Genomic DNA, 19375 nt, shown 5'->3' with positions numbered 1-19375 from the left:
CAAGGAGTACAAGTAAACTCTATAGACTTAAAAATCCAAACTAAGGAAAGCAGTATTCACATTTATTTCTGGCTATTTTGTTTGCCAGATCCTTGCTCAGAGCAATACCTGACCAAATGGTTTAAGGGTCGCAGTGGTGGGGGTATCCCCTCTGTTTCTTCACAATGAGACTTTGAAAAGGATTGCTTTTACAAGAGAAGTTTCTGAAACTTAAAGTTTTCACAAACATTATAGTGTTTGCCTCCTTAATAATGTGTATCTTCTAGGAAACACAGACACATACACCTCTTCTTTGCTCCTAAAACTGAAATCCTTCTCTAGTTATAATCATATGCGTGTTAATTATCGATTTTGTAATCTAGCACTTAGCTCTCCAGAACACTGAGCTACTGCTGTGAGCAAGAATTTCCATCTGAACAATTGGCTAGTAGTTTGGATGGCTTGGAGGTGGTTCCTTGTGTACACTATACATTCTTCAATTACTTGGGGGTTTTTTTTTGTTATCTACATCCTTCATACTTTCTCTTTTGCTTCCAGTACAAAGTCGATCATACTGATTGGTCTCAAACAAAGTTTTCAGTCAGAACTGCCTACCTGGAAGTCACATGACTTCTTTCAGGAAGCAACGTTTGAGAAGACAAGTATTTGAAGTGAAAAAGAATTTGCAGTGGCGAAGCCAGGGCGTGAGTGTGCCTTACTTAAGACAGGCTTGGTTATTTTCTGACACTGGTTAGTGTGGCTTGTTGTGTTTTCTGGAAGTCTGGGCGACGACTCTCTGCAGGAAACCCCAAGTGACCAGGGCAATGACATCTGTGAAAAGGGGGAGAGCTTTGAAGCATTTACAACCAACACAATTATGATTAAAGAAAGAACTCTGGTTTTTAATAGTTTTGATCATTAAAAAAGTTTAAACCTGCATAGCAATCATTTCAAAAATAATTATTTAATGTTCCATAATTAAACTGTACACAGCCTAGTCTTGGGACACAGAAGCCAGTGAGGTGGGTTTGGAGCAGTCCCGTGCAGTCCCAGGAGCCAGGAGTTGAGTTCTCATTGGCCTTTTAATTTTTCTTTTTTCCTCTGAATTCTGTCCATCTGAGTTTATCTGGATACTTGGCACAATCTGGCTCCTCGAGCGAGCGGATCTGCACAGGGAAGAGAGAGCAGCTTGACCCCGTCCCTTCTTGTTTCTTCTCCCCCACTCGGCCAGATTCCTCAAAGTCGCTCAATGTCTCGGTATTTCTTCCTCAGGATAGAGACTTGGTCTTTAAAGAGGACGGGGTCCAGCCTCATCTGAGAGTGGATCAGAGGCATGTAGCCAAACCAGCTGGCAAATGTATTCATGCAGCTCTGTCGCTGGGCAAAGTGGTCAGGATCAGCCCAGCGGGAAGCCCGAGAAGTCTGGGGAAAGGAGAGAAACAAGGAAACAGTGAGAGAAGTGCACGGTGGGAGGGACACACAGCAGAGAACCGAGGCAGGCAAACAGGACGCGAGCGCCTGGCCCTGGATGGAGCTGCACCATCCATCCATGGACCTGGCGGAAATGCAAACACTAATCTGGTTCGGATCCTACCAATCATTTGCTAAGTTCTCCAACATTAAAAACCAAGGCACAAACTAAGGTTCACAGGGAATGACTAATTCCTTGAAACTGTATCATTAATCAGTTGAACCCCAATTACTATGGTTATTAGAATGAAACTTCCCTTTGCAACTGGGGATCAAGTATTATGACCATCAAGTACTAGGCCCATCGATGTGTTTAAGTGTTTTCATAGATAGTTTTATAAAATCTTCATATTCGTGTGGTTGGTTCAGATATCAATAGCCAGTGTTCAAAAATTTCTCTGTTATCTATTCATTCCTTCTTTTCTCTCTTCAACTATCTCCCTATCTTTATAAGACTGCACTGAGTCCTTAACAAATAGCTGAGAAAGAACAAAACAAAATACACATCATTCAAGAATAGTGCTACATGGAATTGGAAAAGACATCTATTTTTTTCGTCTACAGACTTCTCTACTGAAATACACTTCTCCACCAAGTATAAGGGGGGGTAGAATTCAGTGGCATTCAAGAGTGTGCCTCTGTAAGTTTGACCATAAACATCAATGTCAAAACTATGTTCTCTCTTTAACCTTCAAATTGGTGCATTTCCCACTCCACTAAAATGTCCCAAAGATTACTTTTTAAAGTTTGTTCAACTCTGGGAAGAGCCCCTGCTCATTCCAGAATGGAATAAAGGTTTATTCTGGGCAAGTGAAAAAAGATGGCTACCATCTTGTCAGCTCTTCATGTCGCCTCAGGGTTGGTTAAATATTTTTAGAACATGTGAATGACTTGCACTGATTTAAAGGAGGACTTAAATGATGTGAGTGCTCAAACAGAAATAGTCTAACTCAGCAAAAATCTCTAAAACAATGTTTTTATGAAACAATGAAAAAAATAGGCTGCCAATTACAGGAAGAAAAAACCCAGCAAGTTCACTTATGTCAGTAGGCAATTTTTAAAGGATGTGTGTGCATTTTCTGTGTTTATATCCTTTGCCATCGCTAGAAACATACTTTCAAAGGAAGGTGTATCTTACTGTGAAAATCACTCAGAGTCACTTTAAAACCACTTCAAGTGTCAACATGTTTGACAATAATACTGAAGGTAAAAATAAATGTCAAGTTAGCTCTGAGCAGCAGAAAAACAAACAAAACACTTGTGAAGTGTTTCCATGGACCTCATTTGAGACTCACAACAGCCTGATATCTGCCTACTAGTAATATGCCCACTTTACAGATGAGGAAGCAGGCTCAGAGAAGTTAACATTGTTTGTTCAATGCTAGAAAAAGGGCAGAACACACGCTCTGCTTTTTACAACTTCTTCTTGGAGAACTCTACTTGGAAAATAGAGAAAGCTATCAGATGAGGCTGTCTGAGCTCAAATCAGAACATACAGTCCTAGACGGACCTCATCTTATTCCTAGATTATTAAAAGCTTGCAAGCCATTTTTGATTGGTCCACTCATTCCAAATGACCAGACCACCACAGGGGAGGGCTTACATGTGCTAACAAAAATACTATCAAGAGCTTAAGCTCATTCTTTTTTCTCCCGTTACTTTAATACTTTTTAAAAAGCCCATTTTGCAGTGTTTTCAATGAATATTTCCACAGGATTAAGGTTCGCATTCAACGATTCTACACAAGTTCTTCAAAGTCATTGGCTGCTTTCTTTACAACATGCAAACATTCTCGTCACTTCCATTGTGAATGTTTCATTTCTATTCATCTAACTTCCCTGCCCCTCTTCCATTCTTATTTTTGTTTAAGATTAATTGTTGACCATTTTTTATCACATAGGTGATTTGTTCAAAGGGGGTACAATATTTATGTGTGACGATTATTTTTTTCTGAGCCAATCTGCTATTAAGCTACTAGGTGACCTGGGGGTGGAGTGGGTGGGTGTTAGTTTTAAAGAGTGTTCTCCAAGTAACAGCGTCAGAGAGTCCTGCTGACTCAACTGACCAGTAGGTTTGGTCTTTCTGTTTTTAGGAAATGGAGATTTTGTTCTACATTTTTCTCCCACTCTATCCAGGTCTATCTACTGTGACTCTGATTGGTGAGCAGGGGAAGCTGGGCACCATCTAGTTCCTCTGCTCTCAGGGTGCCTGAGCCATCATTTGCATAGACTACAAAATCATTCTCTCTCACACATGTCCAGGTGAATCATTCAGTTCAAATAAATGTATTTTCTGTCCCTCGATTTTACTATTTTTCGCAGGTCAACCAATACATATGGGAGAGCGTATCTTTCCTGTGTCACAAAAATATAATCTTAAAGGCATGGTATCCACCTATATTATCATTCACACAATCACTCAATAAGCCAACCTGGGTAGAAAGGGAAAAAAACCCCAATATCCCAGATAAACCTACTTAGACCTAAGGTTATATTTAGATTTTCCATTGGTGTAAAATGACTAGAAAGGTTGGCTTGGTGAAGCTGAGAAAACTCTATGAAAGCAGTTAAGAAATCACATATTAATGAGCTCCATGCCCCTGAATGCATCACATTTCAGGACTCCCAGTACAGACAATATCAGAAAAAAATACCATGTCTTTACATAAGGTAACATACATGAACATATGGGGGTATCTTATTTGAATATGAGATATTTTGTCAGTTATAAAGATCAAAGCTTTTAGCAACTCTCTTTTCTAGTTCTTCCAGTCGGATGAAACAGAATTTTCCACTTGGCTTGTCCTTGCCCACCAAGGACAGCTCCTTCGCATGGCCACTCTCCAGTCCAGTGCCTGACAAAGTGCACCCATGAGTCAGTTCTGACTCACAGTGATCTCGGGACAGAGCAGCTCTGCCTCATCGAATTTCCAAGGCTGACATCATCACAGAAACAGATTGCCACATCTTTCTCCTCTGGAGTGGCTGGTGGGTTCGAATTGCTGAGCTTCCAGTTTGCAATTGAATATTTAACCACTGTGCGATAAGGGCTCATGATAACGGGCACATGTTCAGTAAATATGGAAGAAATGACCATGAAATTTAGTGAGTACAAGCTATAGATGTCGTGATACCAGGCCTGGAGAGGTTTGCCTTCTTGAAAGCACAATGTGTGTATGATTTTCAACATCTGTTATAACAACAACAAGAAAAACAGTAACACCAGTAACTACTGAATAAATTCCAAATCATGGTGATCTCGTGTACCAAAGCAAAACTCTGTTCCACAGGGTTTACAATGGCTGATTTTTCAGAGCCAAATGGTCACTTTTCTCCCAACGTGCCTCTGTTGTTGTTAAGTGTCTCTGAGTCATAGACGACTCATAACGACCCTATGAACAAAAGACCTGAACACTTGTATAACTTTCATCGTTTCTCCAAGATCACAGAGTTTCCAGAGACAAGCTGTATCGGAAGTGGATGCCACTTGTGCTTCCAAGCTTGTTTTAATCAGGGAGCTCCACCAAACACTGTCCAACTATGGGTGACCATTATCACACCTGACAAATCAGTGTACATGTCTCTAAGTGGATTAAAATTGCCAACATTTTAGTTACCAGTTGAGCATTTGCATCATCCAGGGAGTTTGTTAGAACAAGGTATATGAAAACATCTAAATCATTGAAATGATATAACCAAGTTAAAGTGTGTCCCTTCTGTTGATGCAAATTCTGTCAGAGGCTACAATATTTAAGTTGCTTAGCTCTGAATGGTCTTACTGAAGGTTTTTATTTTCTTACAATAGAGATCTGGCAAAGCTGGTTAAAGGAGGCGATCCTAACATATCCAGACTTGACATTAAGACCCTGGGGTGAACAGGCCTTAGGATAAACGGAGGTTAGCATTCAACTCCAAAACTGCCTCTAATTTATTCTGTAATTTTTGGCAATATGCTTCTCTAGGCCATAGTTGGATTTTAAATTCCAACCCCCAACTGTTAAAAAAAAAAGGAAAAGAAAATTATACCCTATTTCCTGTTAGGTGTCTTCAATTCAATTCAATTCAGAATTTAGTTTTTCTAAACACTTTCAAATATATGACCTCAAACCTGTGTGTTTTGGGGAAGGAGGAGGAATTTATCCATTGTCATTTTCAAGATGAGCCAAATGAGTTTCAGAAAGTAAACTAACGTTCCTGTGGCTTACAAATGCTTGTTCTGGACCTGAGTCCTACTTATCCACCATGACTCTCATGAAAAACTCCTGAAACACCACCAGAGAGCTGTGTTCAACAGTAGAATTCACTATTAATTAAAGAAAATACCCACAATAAACTGGTTCAAATTTTTGTAGCTCTTTCCCTCTGGAGAAGATCTGCCTTTCTCACGTTACCTTATAGATTACATGAGACATTTAGGTTTTGGGCATAAACACAGTCTGAGTTGTGTTTTCCCAATCATCCATGTGTCAACCTCGAACACTCCCTCAGAGCTCTTGTTGTTGTTGTTGTTTGGTGCCCTTGAGATGAGTACAACATAGCGACCCTCTGAACAGCTGTCCTGGACTCTGCCCTATCCTGTGCCATCCCCATCATCTTTGACACACTAGAGCCCACTGCTGAAGTCATGCTATCTATCCATTTTGTCGGGGGTCTTCCTCTCCTTCGCTGACCCTCCATCTTTCCAAGCTTGACATCCTTTTCCAAGGAACAGCCTCTCCTAGCTACATGTCCAGTGTATGAAAGACGAAGCTTGCCATCTCTGCCTCCCAGGATCACTCTGGTTACACTTCTTCTAAGACAAGGCCAGGACTCTTGGATGCGCTTACTCCTGATACAGCCTCATTAGGCTTCCACGCGTAGAACCTACAGGAGCACTGAGTCCTAATTCCCTCCAGGGCACGTGCAGATGACCAGTGAGCAGAGGGAGGAGAGACTTCTCTCTTACCTGTCCCATCATTGTCTCCTTATACTGCTTCTTCTGGGTCACTTTGATTGGAGGCAATTTTGTCACAGCAGAAACAAGGAAATTCATGAGAATGTCCTCACAATTGGCCAATTGGTCCACCATGTTCTTTAGGCTGGCTGGTAGGTAATGGGTGTACAGGTAGTGATAATATCTACAAAAAACAAAGACAGGTTTCCCAAGGGAAACAAAATTACTACAAAATGACAAATTCTCCTCTTTGAGAGAAAACCCTTACTCGCTGTTTTAATCCTTAAATTTGTCATGGCTCATGGAGGATATAAACAGCTATCACATATACTGTCCCTGCTATTTGCCAAGTAATGTTCTAAATACATAGAATGCCTCACTTAATCCTCTCAATGAACCGAGAGGTAGATAGTACTATTATCTCTATTTTACAGATGAGAAAACAATGTACATAGATCCTCAGAACTCATGTAACTAAGTAGGTATTGCAATGCTGGCCCAGCTTAACACTCACATTATCCTAGTTCATTACAGAGACTGAACACTTTAGACAGCAAGAGAAGTTATTTACACATGATCTATATATCATCGCAAAGCTGTTTTATAGCTTTAATTATTGGCTTAAGCAACACTGTATTCATTGTTATCCCCTGACCCACAGATGACCAAAGTACTGTTTTATTTGTGTCACCTCTAAACCATTTATTTCAGATATTTGTTAAGAGCAAAACACTAATTAATCAGATGGTCAGCCATGCTAGATGCCCCTCAATTAATGTGAATGATTTCTTAGCAGACTTTTTCTTTGGAGGGACATGTACTTAAAGGAAAGAGAATAATTTGAATGAATCAGATTCACTGAGAAACTTTAAAAGACTACAAATTTAGACTTCTAGATCAAGATTCAATTAGCCTAGATGTGTGTAGCATGGGCAATTCCAGCCCTATCCCTGGGATGACAAGACACTCTGTTCTTTAATTTCTAAAAAAGAAGACTTAATTAAGATTAGTGTGATTCTAGTTGGGGAGACCCCAGCCTCTAGACAGAGGCCCTTTTATATATTTTTTTTTAATTCTGATTAGCCATTTTAAACTAACAAGAAAAAAAAAAGAAACCCTGATCTAACAAGAACCATAACAAAGACTGGCGTGACTGCCTTACAAAAAGAGAATGGTCGTTTCTATCAAGAACTGAGTTGGAAATGTTAACCATCTACATTCACTTGGCTATAGTATATTTTAGTCCAATGGCTTTTTTGCTGCACTCTCAAAGGTAAATGACTTGAATCCACTACCTGCCCTGTGGGAGTAAGCTGGGCAATTTCCTCCCTTGTGACTTACTGTCTCTGAAAACTTACTGAAGGCTCAGCTACGCGTTGGTTCCTGGACAGCAAACAACCAACAACACGGCTTTTGAGACTACATAAGAAAACTCCTGGGAGCTCTGGGGGCCTAGTGGCAAGAAGTTGCACTTCAATCCCAGAGGTATGTGGTTCGAATCCACCAGACGCTCTGCTGGAGAAGGAGGGGCGATCTCCTCCTGTACCAGTCAGATCCAATTTGATGGTACACAAACAAAAAATAATAAAAGAAAAAAGTTCCACGTTTCTATCTCCTAACCACTTTCAGTACCCTTTTAATATGTTAGCACGCCCAAGCCAGAACGCCTGTAATTCCCCTCATTCCTTATTTCACCCACAGTGTTCTGCATCTTTACCAAGAGGACTCTTTCCTTCAAATTCTTTACATCGAAAGACTCAAGTTTCATCAAAGATTACCTTCAATCTGTCAGGACATCATGCTGGCACACTCCTCACTATACGACCACCTGCATCGCTCATACTCTGGCTCCACCATCACTGGCCTAGATAATGTAACTTCCTAATAGGTCTCCCCGCTTCTTAGAGTCTGTTCTCAGCACAGCAGTCAGAACGGACCCCAAAAACACAGGGCAGATATCACTTCTCTGCTTCAAGTCCTGCCACGGCTAACATGTCACTTAGCATCTCCACAGTGGACAGTAAGGTCTTCCATGACCCTCGTGGCTTCCTTCATGCCCACTCCACTCTAGTGACATTGGTCTTCTTGATATTCCTCCAACATTCTGATTTAAGACATTTATTCTACCTATTCATGTAAGAATACTCTTTCTAAAGGCATCTTCTTGGTTAACACTTTTTCTTCCTTCCAGTCTCTGACCTGCATTCATGCAGTAAGAACCACCTGGATCATGTCCCCATCGGTCCCTAACTCTACTTTAGGTATCCCAATCATGTTAATGTTTTTCCATCTTGATCTCTTTAGCACACACATACATACACAATGGTTGACACTGAGTTAATTCCAACTCATGGTGACATCACGTGTGTAGAAATTTACTCCACAGTGTTTTTAAAGGCTGATTTTCACTATCTTCTTCTCCAAGATGACCCTGGGTGAACGCTAATCTCCAATCTTTCAATCAGCAACCTAGTGCTTTAACTGAGTGCATTCCACAAAACCTGCCCTTCTCAGATACTATATAATTATTATGTATATTTCTCTCCCATTTGCTATAAAGTAAGATCCATAGAGTTGTGGAATATTTTCCTGTTTCATTCAATGCTGAATCCCAATGACTGCATACATTGCCTGTTGGGTACTACTTGTAGTTGTTAGTCTAAATATTCATTTGCCCAAGACACCTCATTATCTACTTTACAGAATCGTAACAGCTGATGCCTTAGCATAAGTTAAGAAGTTTATTGGTTTCAAACACACTTCTTTGCCAAATCACCAAAACGTATATGAAAACTAATATCTGACCCAAGTCTTTGGACACCTCCCCACCAGGTGCAGCTGGCCATTAAGATTACAGCCATGGCAACTCTGCAGAATACACTTGAAGTCCCCATGATTCCAGAATCGCCTTGACAGCCCCTAACAACAAGGTCTAAAGACAGACATGCGATTTCCTCACTTGTGGTAAACAGCAGCTCCAGTCAACACCATGGAGTAGTCGTTCGTCCACTTGGACGTGTAGCCCCACCGTTCTTTCGAGTTGTCCCAGAAATGGCTGCGTGCGGGGTACCCCACGATCCTCTCGGGGAAACTCTGCCACACCGTGAAGGCAAAATCCACCTGCAGGCAGAGCACAAGCCAAACAAGCAATCAACAGTGTTAGCAAATGTCAACAAAACATTACCTTCCCCCTGCTCATCCGGAATGCGGAATCCTGGGACTGTTGCGAAACATTAATTCCATGTATTCATCAGCAAATTAAACTGACTGCTTGACATTTTGCCCCATAATTATGCACATTTTAATGTTTGGGGGGAAAGAAACTTCAGATTAGTGTGGAACTGAAAGAAAACCCACACAGGCATTTATTGATACGTCCTTTAGAAATCCAGTCCATGCCAGTGAAATAAACAAGTCCAAAAAAGCCCTTTCATTTCCCCCCACCCCCTCTAAGGTGCATGTGACGATTAAGTCACATGAGGCACAAACACATCTGCTTTATAAGTGGGCCCAGATTCTCTCTGTCCTAGCAGAGCAGGGATCTACGACAAACAGCGAAACCATCAGAACCGGAGCACATCAAAGCCAGAGATGAAAATTAAAAAATGACTGAAAGAAAAGCATACTCCAAAGAGCTAAGAGAAGGAATCTGTTGTTGTTTTGTTGTTTTTTAAAGAGCACAGGTACTAAGAGGCCTATACCGCAGATATCATAAAGGGAAAAATACTTCCGGCCTCTCAGGTTTAAAGATGTACAGTGCAAGACAAATCTAGAAAAAGCACTCACAGGGAAAAAAATCACTAAGTGGGGGCAAAGGCAAGTGAAGCCAAGTGATTATTTGAAAAGAAATGCAGCTAAATGACTTTCAAGTGCTTACACTAACTCAAAGCAGGTGCTTTTGAACCAGTGATAAACCAGTGTTTCTAATTAGCAAATAGGGTTTCAAATGCGTAAGCTCACTTCTGCATTTTGATAGCCATTTGATGGGTGAGCAATAAAATGAATATACAAAAGGCATAATAACAACAGCAGACAATCACAATACTTATATTTGTGTAATGCTTGTAACATGGCAGGCCCATGTTAGATGTGAATGTATTTTAACTCATTTACTCCTCACTGTAATACTCTGAGGGGAGTTTATATCCTTTAATTTTTAGCGACGGAATTCAAGGTATATGGAGGGGTGAAATTTGCCTGAGCTAGGAATTAGCAGAGCTGAGATTTGAACCCAAGTGTTCTGGCTTCAGCTTTGGCCCTGTGCTGTCATCACCACCTCCCTTCTAACTGTATTGCTACAGTATTAAAATTTATTTGATCTCTCACAGCAGCTACTCATCCAGATTTCAACCTTAGCTCTTTGTCTTCCTGACAAGTCATCAAACCAGAAATTTCATTTATTGAAACAAAAGTTTCAAGTCCCTACATAGTGATGGGAGGTGGAAAAAGGTTGAGAATTTATTATCAGTAAATCTAGGTCCTGCAATTTCAGAACTTCCAAAACACAGCAAAGAACCGCTCACTCTAGCCAAAGACCTGAAGTGATCCAAATGTCCATCAACAGATGAATGGGTGGACAAAACAGGCTGTATTCATCCCATGAAGTATTATTCAGCTAGAAATAAGAATGGAATACTAATATATGCTACCATATAGATGGGCCTGAGAAAACATTATGCCAAGGGAAAGTCAGATAAAATCCATGTATTGTCTGATGCCATCAACATGAAATAGCCAGAAAAGTAAATTCACAGAGACAGAAAACAGATCCGTAGTTGTGAGGTGCTAGGAGGAGGGAGTGGTGAAATGTCATTACTGGATAGTTTTTTCTTTTGTGATGATGAAAAAGTTCTGGAATTAGATAAAAGTGGTGGTTGCACAAGTATATGTAAATGTACTAAATGCCACTGATATATACATTATATATATGATGGTTAATGTTAAGTCACAAGAGTTTTACCTTAATTTTTTTTTAAAGAATACACTCATCAATTACTAATGGAATATATTTGTTTAAACTATTTAAGAGAAATGGTCTCATCCAAAGCATAACGGCAGTGAAATCGAAAGAAGTGAGGCGAGCAGTAACAATACATGGTTAGAAGCAGCAACAGCCCGGAAATGGGAAAAGCAAAAGCAGGAAACTGGCATACGCTGGCACAGGATTAGACTTACACAGTCAGAGAGCTGAGTGCCTTCAGGCTGGAGGCTTCCTGAAAGAGGGAGGTGTCTCTGGCCCTTGGTGATGAAGCTGGTTTGCCAATTCACAGAAAGGGAGAGCAGAGCACCTTCAGGCTTAGGCCTAATGGAGCAGTGGAGTGCCTCTGGAAACTTAACCAGTCTCCCGAAAGAGCTTTGTAAGAGCTTTTGCCTGAGCAGGACAGAGGCCAGGCCACCCTAAGAAGCCTGTGGGATGGAGACGCTGAAGGGCCAAGGAACCAAGCAGCAGAAGTTAAAGTGATGAGAAGCATGTGAAATGAAACTGTCTTGTTCTCAAGTGGTAGGGCCATGATGTCCAGAGTCTCAGAGGGTGAAAACATGGTCTGCTGGGCCTTAAAAGATGGGGCTCTGCCGTCTAGGTTTCAAAGAGTAAGATTGTCACCAGCTCGATTCTGGAGCACGGGGGGTGGGCATTCACAAATGGCAGTGTGATGGGGCCAGAATCACTGCCCAAAGCTGGAAGACAGGGGGTGCTTACATGCCCAAGGGGCAGAAGACAAGAGCCTGCATGGGCCAAGTTACCACTTGGTTGGACTTGGAGAATGGGGTTGCCCAAGACTAAAGGAGAAGAGCTGTTAATCTAATGGGTCTGCAGAAAGTCGAGTTGAGCCAAAGACCAAAAATCTCCATTGAGAATCCACAAAGCAGGGCAGCACCATGAGTCTGGAGGGTAGGATCATTGCTTTTCTCAGAGAGCAGAGTAGTATTTTCAAATCGAGAAAGCTAACGTGAATGATTCCGCTATGTTCCAGGACTTTCTTGAAGCCTAACAAATCGTCTTTCCCTTTAATTTCTTCCCACTTCAAAATGTCTACATCGTACCTACCTACTCTACCATTTTATTTTCTAAGGAGATAATTTATATTTTAAATGATGAGTTCACCAATGAAGAGAAATTTTGCTCCAGGTCGAATTTGGATTTAAGAGTGCATTTGAAACTTTCGAGGAGGAAACTGGTTTTTCATATGGCAAAAGATAAGAATTTTGGGTGACCATAAGTGTAATGTGATCAGATTGGCACGGGATAGAGCACGGTTTAGGGCTGTTGAACATAGGGTCGCTATGAGTCGCAAACGACTCAACGGCACATAACAACAACAACCTCCCAAGTATGTGTCAACTGGGTAGACCTTGATTCTCAGTTATGTAATGATGTAGCCATCCCCAAGAAGTGATCAATCAGCTGATTATGGTGAGACATAAGCCTTAGTCAAGTCACAATCCTAATGTTATAAAAGGGATGTTCCTGAGGTGTGTGGCCTATAGCAGCTTTTCTCTTATAAGACGTAAAAGGAGAAAGAACAGAACAGAGTAGGAACATCAGGACCATTAAGAAAGAAGAGCTAGGTGTAGAGTTCATCCTTCAGACCTGTAAGTCTTGTGCTTAGAAATGTAGGAAAAATGATGCCAAGAAACACAGACATCTCAAGGAATGACAGGGCCACAGTTGCTGAAAGAAGGACCTTCCTCCAAGCTGACAGAGAGCCTTGCCTTAGAGCTGGAACCTTGAATTTGGACTTCTACTCTCCTAAGTGTTGCAAGAATAACACCTTCTTGTAAAACTATCCACTTGTGGTATTTCTGTAAACAGTAGCATTCGGTAAGTAAGATACCATCTTTAGCAAAGTTTGGCCTGTTATATTTTTCTGGTTCCAGTGCCACTGAATTGATTTTAACTTCTGGCAACCCCGCATGTATCAGAACAGAACCGTGCTCCATAGAGTTTCCAATGGATAATTTGGGGCAAACAAATCACCAGGTCTATCTCCCCCCCTGCAGTGTCTACGGGTGAATGTAAACCTCTCCTTTTCGGTTAACAACCATGTTCATGAATCACTGACACCACACTAACGACTACACGGCAATTTAAAGGTTCTTCTACCTCCAAACCTTTGGATGAAATCAGAAATTCACTGCAAGGATGGTGAGGCTTCATCTCACCTATTTTGGCCATGTTAGTAGGAGGGGCCAGACGCTGGAAAAGGACCTCATGCTTGGAAAGGTGGACGGTCAGAGGAGATGACGACCCTCAACAAGGCTGACACAGTCAACACAACAAGGGGCATAAGGACAATGGAAACGAGGAGAATGGTGAAGACGTGCAGGCTGGGGAATGTTTCAATTTGCTGTAAAAGGGTCGGTATGAATCAGAACTGACTTGAGGTCGCCTAACAACAATATGCTAATTTTTAAGGAAGATCTAATTTTGCACCCTGTCTCAAGACAAGAAAGCTTAACAAGCTTTGCTCGTTTGCTGAAACTACTACATCTGAGGTGGGGAAAGGAATATTAAGAAATCCTAGTGGCAAGCTGGGGCATCTACAAGGTAGACAGCCAGAGAGTGGAAGCATTTGGCAGACGACTGAAATTAGGTCATGTTAACCTGCACATCGTCACTGGCATTCAAGACTAATGGCACCAACTGATAGGTTAGTGAGTGGATTATGCAGCCGACGCCAAAGAACCCGCTTGGCTGTCAGCACTCTTTGGGATTTTCTTTTCTTCTTTGAAAAGGAAAACACATGCACTGGCAACTACTATAGAACCCAATGGGGTGTTTTCATCACATGCATTTCTTACTATCTCAAAGCTGTTTCAAGTCCTTTCAAAGGAACTCAAAAGTAAATTCAGATAAAACTATGATTCCTGTGATAGTTCTGCTTTCACGCAGATCATTAACACATCAAAGGAGGCAAAGGTCAGTGGTTGGGCTTTTTCCTCTTAAAAACCAACATCTGTTTTCTTTTGAGGATTTGCAGTAACCCAGATAAATGTAAATAACTATAAACCAACTCATCTAATGGCCTTTATAAGATGCTGTTTAAAAAGCTGTCCTTAATACTCCAGGGAGACATTCAAACAAGTGGAAGATGCTGAAAGAGGGGATAAAATGGGCCAACATCTATTCACCTAAAAAGAGAGGAAAAAAGAGAATTCCTTGCCTTCAACCATTTTAGGCAACACAACCACTCCAACGATCAGCAGGCAAGAGCAAACCAGACTGCCAGCCTCTTAAATTTACATATCATTTCCAACCCACGTTGACTTCTAATTACTTCACATACAACACATGTTCCTCCCAGCATGCACTGAGTGCTTGGAACTGCTGTTTTAGAAAAGAAATTCGCCAACACAAAGTAGCATCCCAGAAACTGCAAGTTATGTCACCGCACAGTAGGAAAAAGAAATCCTTGAGTGAGACAGACCACTTATCTGGTGCCAGAAGAGATAAAGGAGTTAGCATCCCATCACTCCAATGGCTCAAATTTCAGCCAAACAGGAGACACGCTTATAACGTGAACAATTAATGCCAGGCAGGTATTTGTTCCTTAGAATAACCAAGGATAAAAGATCAAAAGGGCTGTATTTACCCAGGGAGCTCTGGAGGCAGGAAAAAGAAGAAATTGCAAAGAGTCTTCAGTGGAGAGGCCCAGAGAGGAAGCGAGGAAAGTGCCGTGACAGTGTGCGGACTGTGCAATTTGCTTCAAAAACAAAAGCCGTGTGAATGATTGAATGGGAAAGCAATGGTTCTGTTGACTTATACGTAAAACACAATGTTTTTGCTGTTAAGTGTCATCGAGTCATAGGCGACTCATAGCAATCCTAAGAACGGAAGTCCTGGACACCTCCTGTATAACTTTCGTCCTTTCTCCAGGTTCACAGAGTTTCCAGAGACAACCTATTGTGGAAGTGGATACCATTCCTGCTTCCAAGCTTGTTTTAATGGGGGAGCTCCACCAAACACTGTTCACCATGGGTAACAGTATTCGGCTTCACAGCAACCACAAGTTACCTCTGTACAGCAAGTGGACATACCAGGGTTACATGACCTAGAAGAATGCTTCACCAGAAACAATTAAAGGCAATGAGTCAATCAATCAATAGAGTTACCCAGACACCAGGTCACTCACTGGGTAAATATGCTGTGGTGTAGTGTACAATGTGCCTTGTTGTTAACCAAAAGGTTGGTAGTTTGAATCCAACAGCACCTCTGAGGTAGAAAGATGGGCTATCTCCTCTCATTCAGATTTAGTCTCAGGAGGGTCGTCAGGGGTTGGAACTGACTTGGCATTAGTGGATTTTAGGTTCAGTTTTGTAGTCGTCTTGACCATACACACTACGGTGTTCCATCATGGCACACTTTCCTAGCCTTACACATTCCATTTGCATTCCCCTGCTCTGTGTGTGTGGGGGTTGACACCCCACTGACTACACCACCGAGTCTTCCCTGCCGGTGTCTTGCTGGGTTGGGCCAATGGGAGTCACCTGCTAACAACTGGACGTGGGGTCAAGGCAGAGGGTTTCCTCCTCGTTCTCCCTGCATTGGCCTCAGGCATCGAAGAGTCCCTCTGCCCAGTTCCGGCCCTCGGAGATTTTATTCTTTGGAAAGTGACATCGTGCTTGGAAAGATAAAGGGGCAGCAAAAGGCAGAAAGACCCCTTGACGAGATGGATTGACACAGCAACTGCAGCAATGGGTTCAAGTGTGTCAGGGATGATGAGAACGACACAGGGTAGGACAGCGTTCAGGTCTGTTGTTCAGAGGGTTGCCGCGAGTCTTACTTGACTCAACGGCACCAAACAACAAATCCTTATCCTGTTATTCAGTCTTAAGAATGAGAACTGCTTCCTGCTCTTACTAGTCTCCAGATGCCTCATCATCTACTTACTCAAAAAAGCACCTCACTGTGACGTAAACAAACCATGGCTGACCTTGGAGGAGAGTGTCCAGTTTTCTCTGGTGGAGCAGCTAGTGGATTCGAACTGTTTGCCTTTGGGCAATTCTCTACCGACTAGGCCACCAGAGCTGTCCCCGTGTACAGTAGGGTCCCTTTAATCCTACACAGGCATCCTAATGGTGCAGCGGTCAAAACACCTAGATGTTAACCAAAAGGCTGGTGGTTCAAACCCGCTCCACAGGAGAAAGATGTAGCAATCTGCTTCTCTAAAGAGTCATACATGGCCTTGAAAACTCTACGGGGCTATTCTAGTCTGTTCTAGAAGCCTGTGATGGGTCGGCATGGACTGGATAGAAGCGGGCTTGTTGGTGATTTTTTGTTTTGTTGTGGGGTGTTTTTTCTTTTCCTTTTTAATCCTACTCACACCTTTATCAAGAAAACCAAGTGGTTTGCTGTGAACCATCTGGTTTGAATTCTGTTTCCTGGCAGGACCCTGATGGACACAGGCAGGAACAGTGTAACCAAAGCACTTGGAGTGGAGACCAGAACAAAGAAATCCTTCAATAAACACTTGGTGAATGAACACACTCCTGGGATGCCTGTGTCCCCTGCAGAAAGTGGCAGAAAAATGCCTGCCGGAGGGCTCCAGGTCCTGTATTCCAGAGCATCCTTCCCTTTCAAGAGCAGGCGTTATCTTCTCCCCTGGCATCCTTCTCCTGCCGACATGCACATGGCACAAGTGACTGGCTGTTCCTGTTTTAATCCCTGCGGCACACACTGCCCCACTCACTCATTCAAGTATTTATAGCCCTTCAGCTACAGAGAAAGCATTCGACCAAGGTGAGGCTCAGGGCTTTTTATATTCCCTGCACTCTTTCTTCCTGCCCTTGAATATAACGTCTGCTCAAGTCCATCCAGGGGAATTTGGAAGCATCCATGGAATTTCAAGAAAGAGACACAGAGAGTCTGCTTAGGTCAACATTATGTGGTGGGGTCCAGGTTATTAGCTTCTAGAAGAGGGGGTGCTAGGGAGCACCAAAGCTGAAATTGAAAAGGGCAGAGATTATGAATAAAAAGGGGAAAATGGAATGGAGGGAGAGAAATAGTCTAAGCAGCTAAGTCTCCCCACTTCTCAGCAGCTTCCATTAATAATGTATATCCGACATACTCCAGTTTCATATAACTGCCTTTGGTCCCCTCCATAGTTTAAAGGAAGGTTGCAGAGATCAATACTCATTCGAGTTGTAAAAATTGGTTTTCTACCATATCTATCTTTCCTCTCCTCTCCCTCTTTTTCTCACCTGGTCTTTGTGCAATCTTATTTCTGGCACAAATACCTGAACATCTGAAATAGCAGGGATCTCCATCTCAGTCTTAAAGGAAAGTCGTTTGCTCTTGTGTGGAGGAAAGAAAATGAGCATATAAACCAAGATGGAGAAGCTGCTTCGAGGATGAAGAGAAGCCATGCAAACGGCTGCGCGGGGACTTTGAGGGTAACTGGGGCGGGCGGGCTTGCATTCTCTGGACAGCCCGTGAAGAGATAATGCCAACCAGGTGCCTCTGTTCACGCCCCCACCTTGGTCCTGCACACTGGCCCACAGCTGTGCTGTTTAAAAACCAAGAAAAGAACGGTGGGCAGGAGGAGAGAGGTGAGGCACAGTCATGCAAATGAGCCAATTAGCAGAGACAACAAAGGAGAAAATGCCCTCTTCGGGGTGCCAGGTGCTGGCAAGGTGCTAACACAAGTTGGGATGATGAAAACCTACTCCACAGGAAGTTTAGAAAAATATTTTGCACTCAGCCAAGGCAAAGGCAAGGGAAGCACTGGTGCCCGAGGGGTTGGACCACTGGAGCCCGCCCACCTACTCCTTCATGCCCTGTCCCTTACCTCTGTCGTAGAGAGCACAGTGTCCTCATCAAGGCTGAGAACGGCGTCAGTGACGATGTTGTCATAGGGCAGGAAACGGCTGCTCATAACCTGGAGGGCAGGCAGAAAAGTGGGGAAGGTCAGAGGGGTGGAAGGAAAGCAGGAAGGAGGCGAGGAGTGAATTTCCAGTCTTGTTTTGTGGAAAATGCTCCCATCTTGCTCACCTTCATGGGGAATTCTCTTTTACCGTGACTCCCCTCAAATGGAAAGACTACCTTTTGTCCTCTGATGCAGACTCACCTGTCCAGCAATTCATGGGTGCTTATGTGCCAGAGGAGAGCTCTGTGGCTTAGTCTGTAGGGAACCAGTCTGCTGAGCCAACCCAACGGCTCCTCCTCTGTGGTGGTTCAAATCCACCTGTGGCTCTGAGGAAGAAAGGCAGTTCCTTCTTGTGTGATTTACAGCCAGGAAAAACCCAATAAAGGGTCCGCTTGTGACTGAAGGCATGTTAGAAGGCATATTAGTTATGACTGAAAGCTGAGTAAATGGAAAGTGCCAGAAGTCCTTGGGTGTAGCAGTTAATGACCCTGCCGGTAACCACTAAGCTGCAGGTTTGACGTTCACCCAGGGTTCCTCAGAAGGAAGGTCTGGTAATCTAGCAAATCTGGAACAGACCTGTGGAGCACAATTCTACTCTGACACTCATGGAGTCATCAGGCTGTGAGTTGGAACTTACTAGAAGGCAACAGGTTTCATTTTTTTGTTGTTGTTGTTTTGTTTGGGTCTTTTTAAAAAAAGATTAATTTTAATGAATATTTACAGAGATTTTGGATTTCCATTCTTTCATTGTTGCATTTTTCTCCCTGCCCAACACTCCCCCCCAGTTCACTCCTCTCTCTGAAAAGTAAAAGAAAGATTACTTCATTGGTATACACCACCCCCTCCGCCCCCAGTATACTCCATTATGTAACCTTCACTCTGGACTCCCTTCATAGCCATAATAACCAATCATATCGCTTTTAAATTGTTCTCTCCCTCATCTGTTTCAGTGCAGTATACATCATTTATCCAATTTTTCTCAGTCTCACCCCAACCCTGATATCAGCCTGTTCTACAACAGTGGCACTATAAAGTATTTGTCCTTTTGTGACTGAGATATTTCACTCAGCATAATATCCTCCAGGGTTACCCATTTTGAATAATATTGCATGAGTTCCTTGTTTTTCAAT

General features: G+C 42.5%; 1 protein-coding gene across 1 annotated transcript in view; it reads right to left on the bottom strand.

The window, feature by feature from the left end:
* Nucleotides 1-857: 857 nt before the first annotated feature.
* Nucleotides 858-19375, bottom strand: part of EXT1 (exostosin glycosyltransferase 1) — a 341687-nt gene continuing 323169 nt past the window's right edge. The window contains exons 8-11 of the mRNA XM_006879324.1: nucleotides 18168-18257; nucleotides 9341-9501; nucleotides 6394-6565; nucleotides 858-1401 (exon numbers count right to left, since the gene is read on the bottom strand). Of these exons, the coding sequence (XP_006879386.1) occupies nucleotides 1216-1401; nucleotides 6394-6565; nucleotides 9341-9501; nucleotides 18168-18257 (609 nt within the window). The 3' untranslated portion in view covers nucleotides 858-1215. The remainder of the gene's footprint in view (nucleotides 1402-6393; nucleotides 6566-9340; nucleotides 9502-18167; nucleotides 18258-19375) is intronic.

Source organism: Elephantulus edwardii, unplaced genomic scaffold, assembly GCF_000299155.1.
Source record: "Elephantulus edwardii isolate Elephantulus edwardi_28Jun2011 unplaced genomic scaffold, EleEdw1.0 scaffold00003, whole genome shotgun sequence".
In the NCBI taxonomy this organism is placed as follows: Eukaryota; Metazoa; Chordata; class Mammalia; order Macroscelidea; family Macroscelididae; genus Elephantulus; species Elephantulus edwardii.
This window is presented reverse-complemented; position numbering and strand designations above follow the sequence as displayed.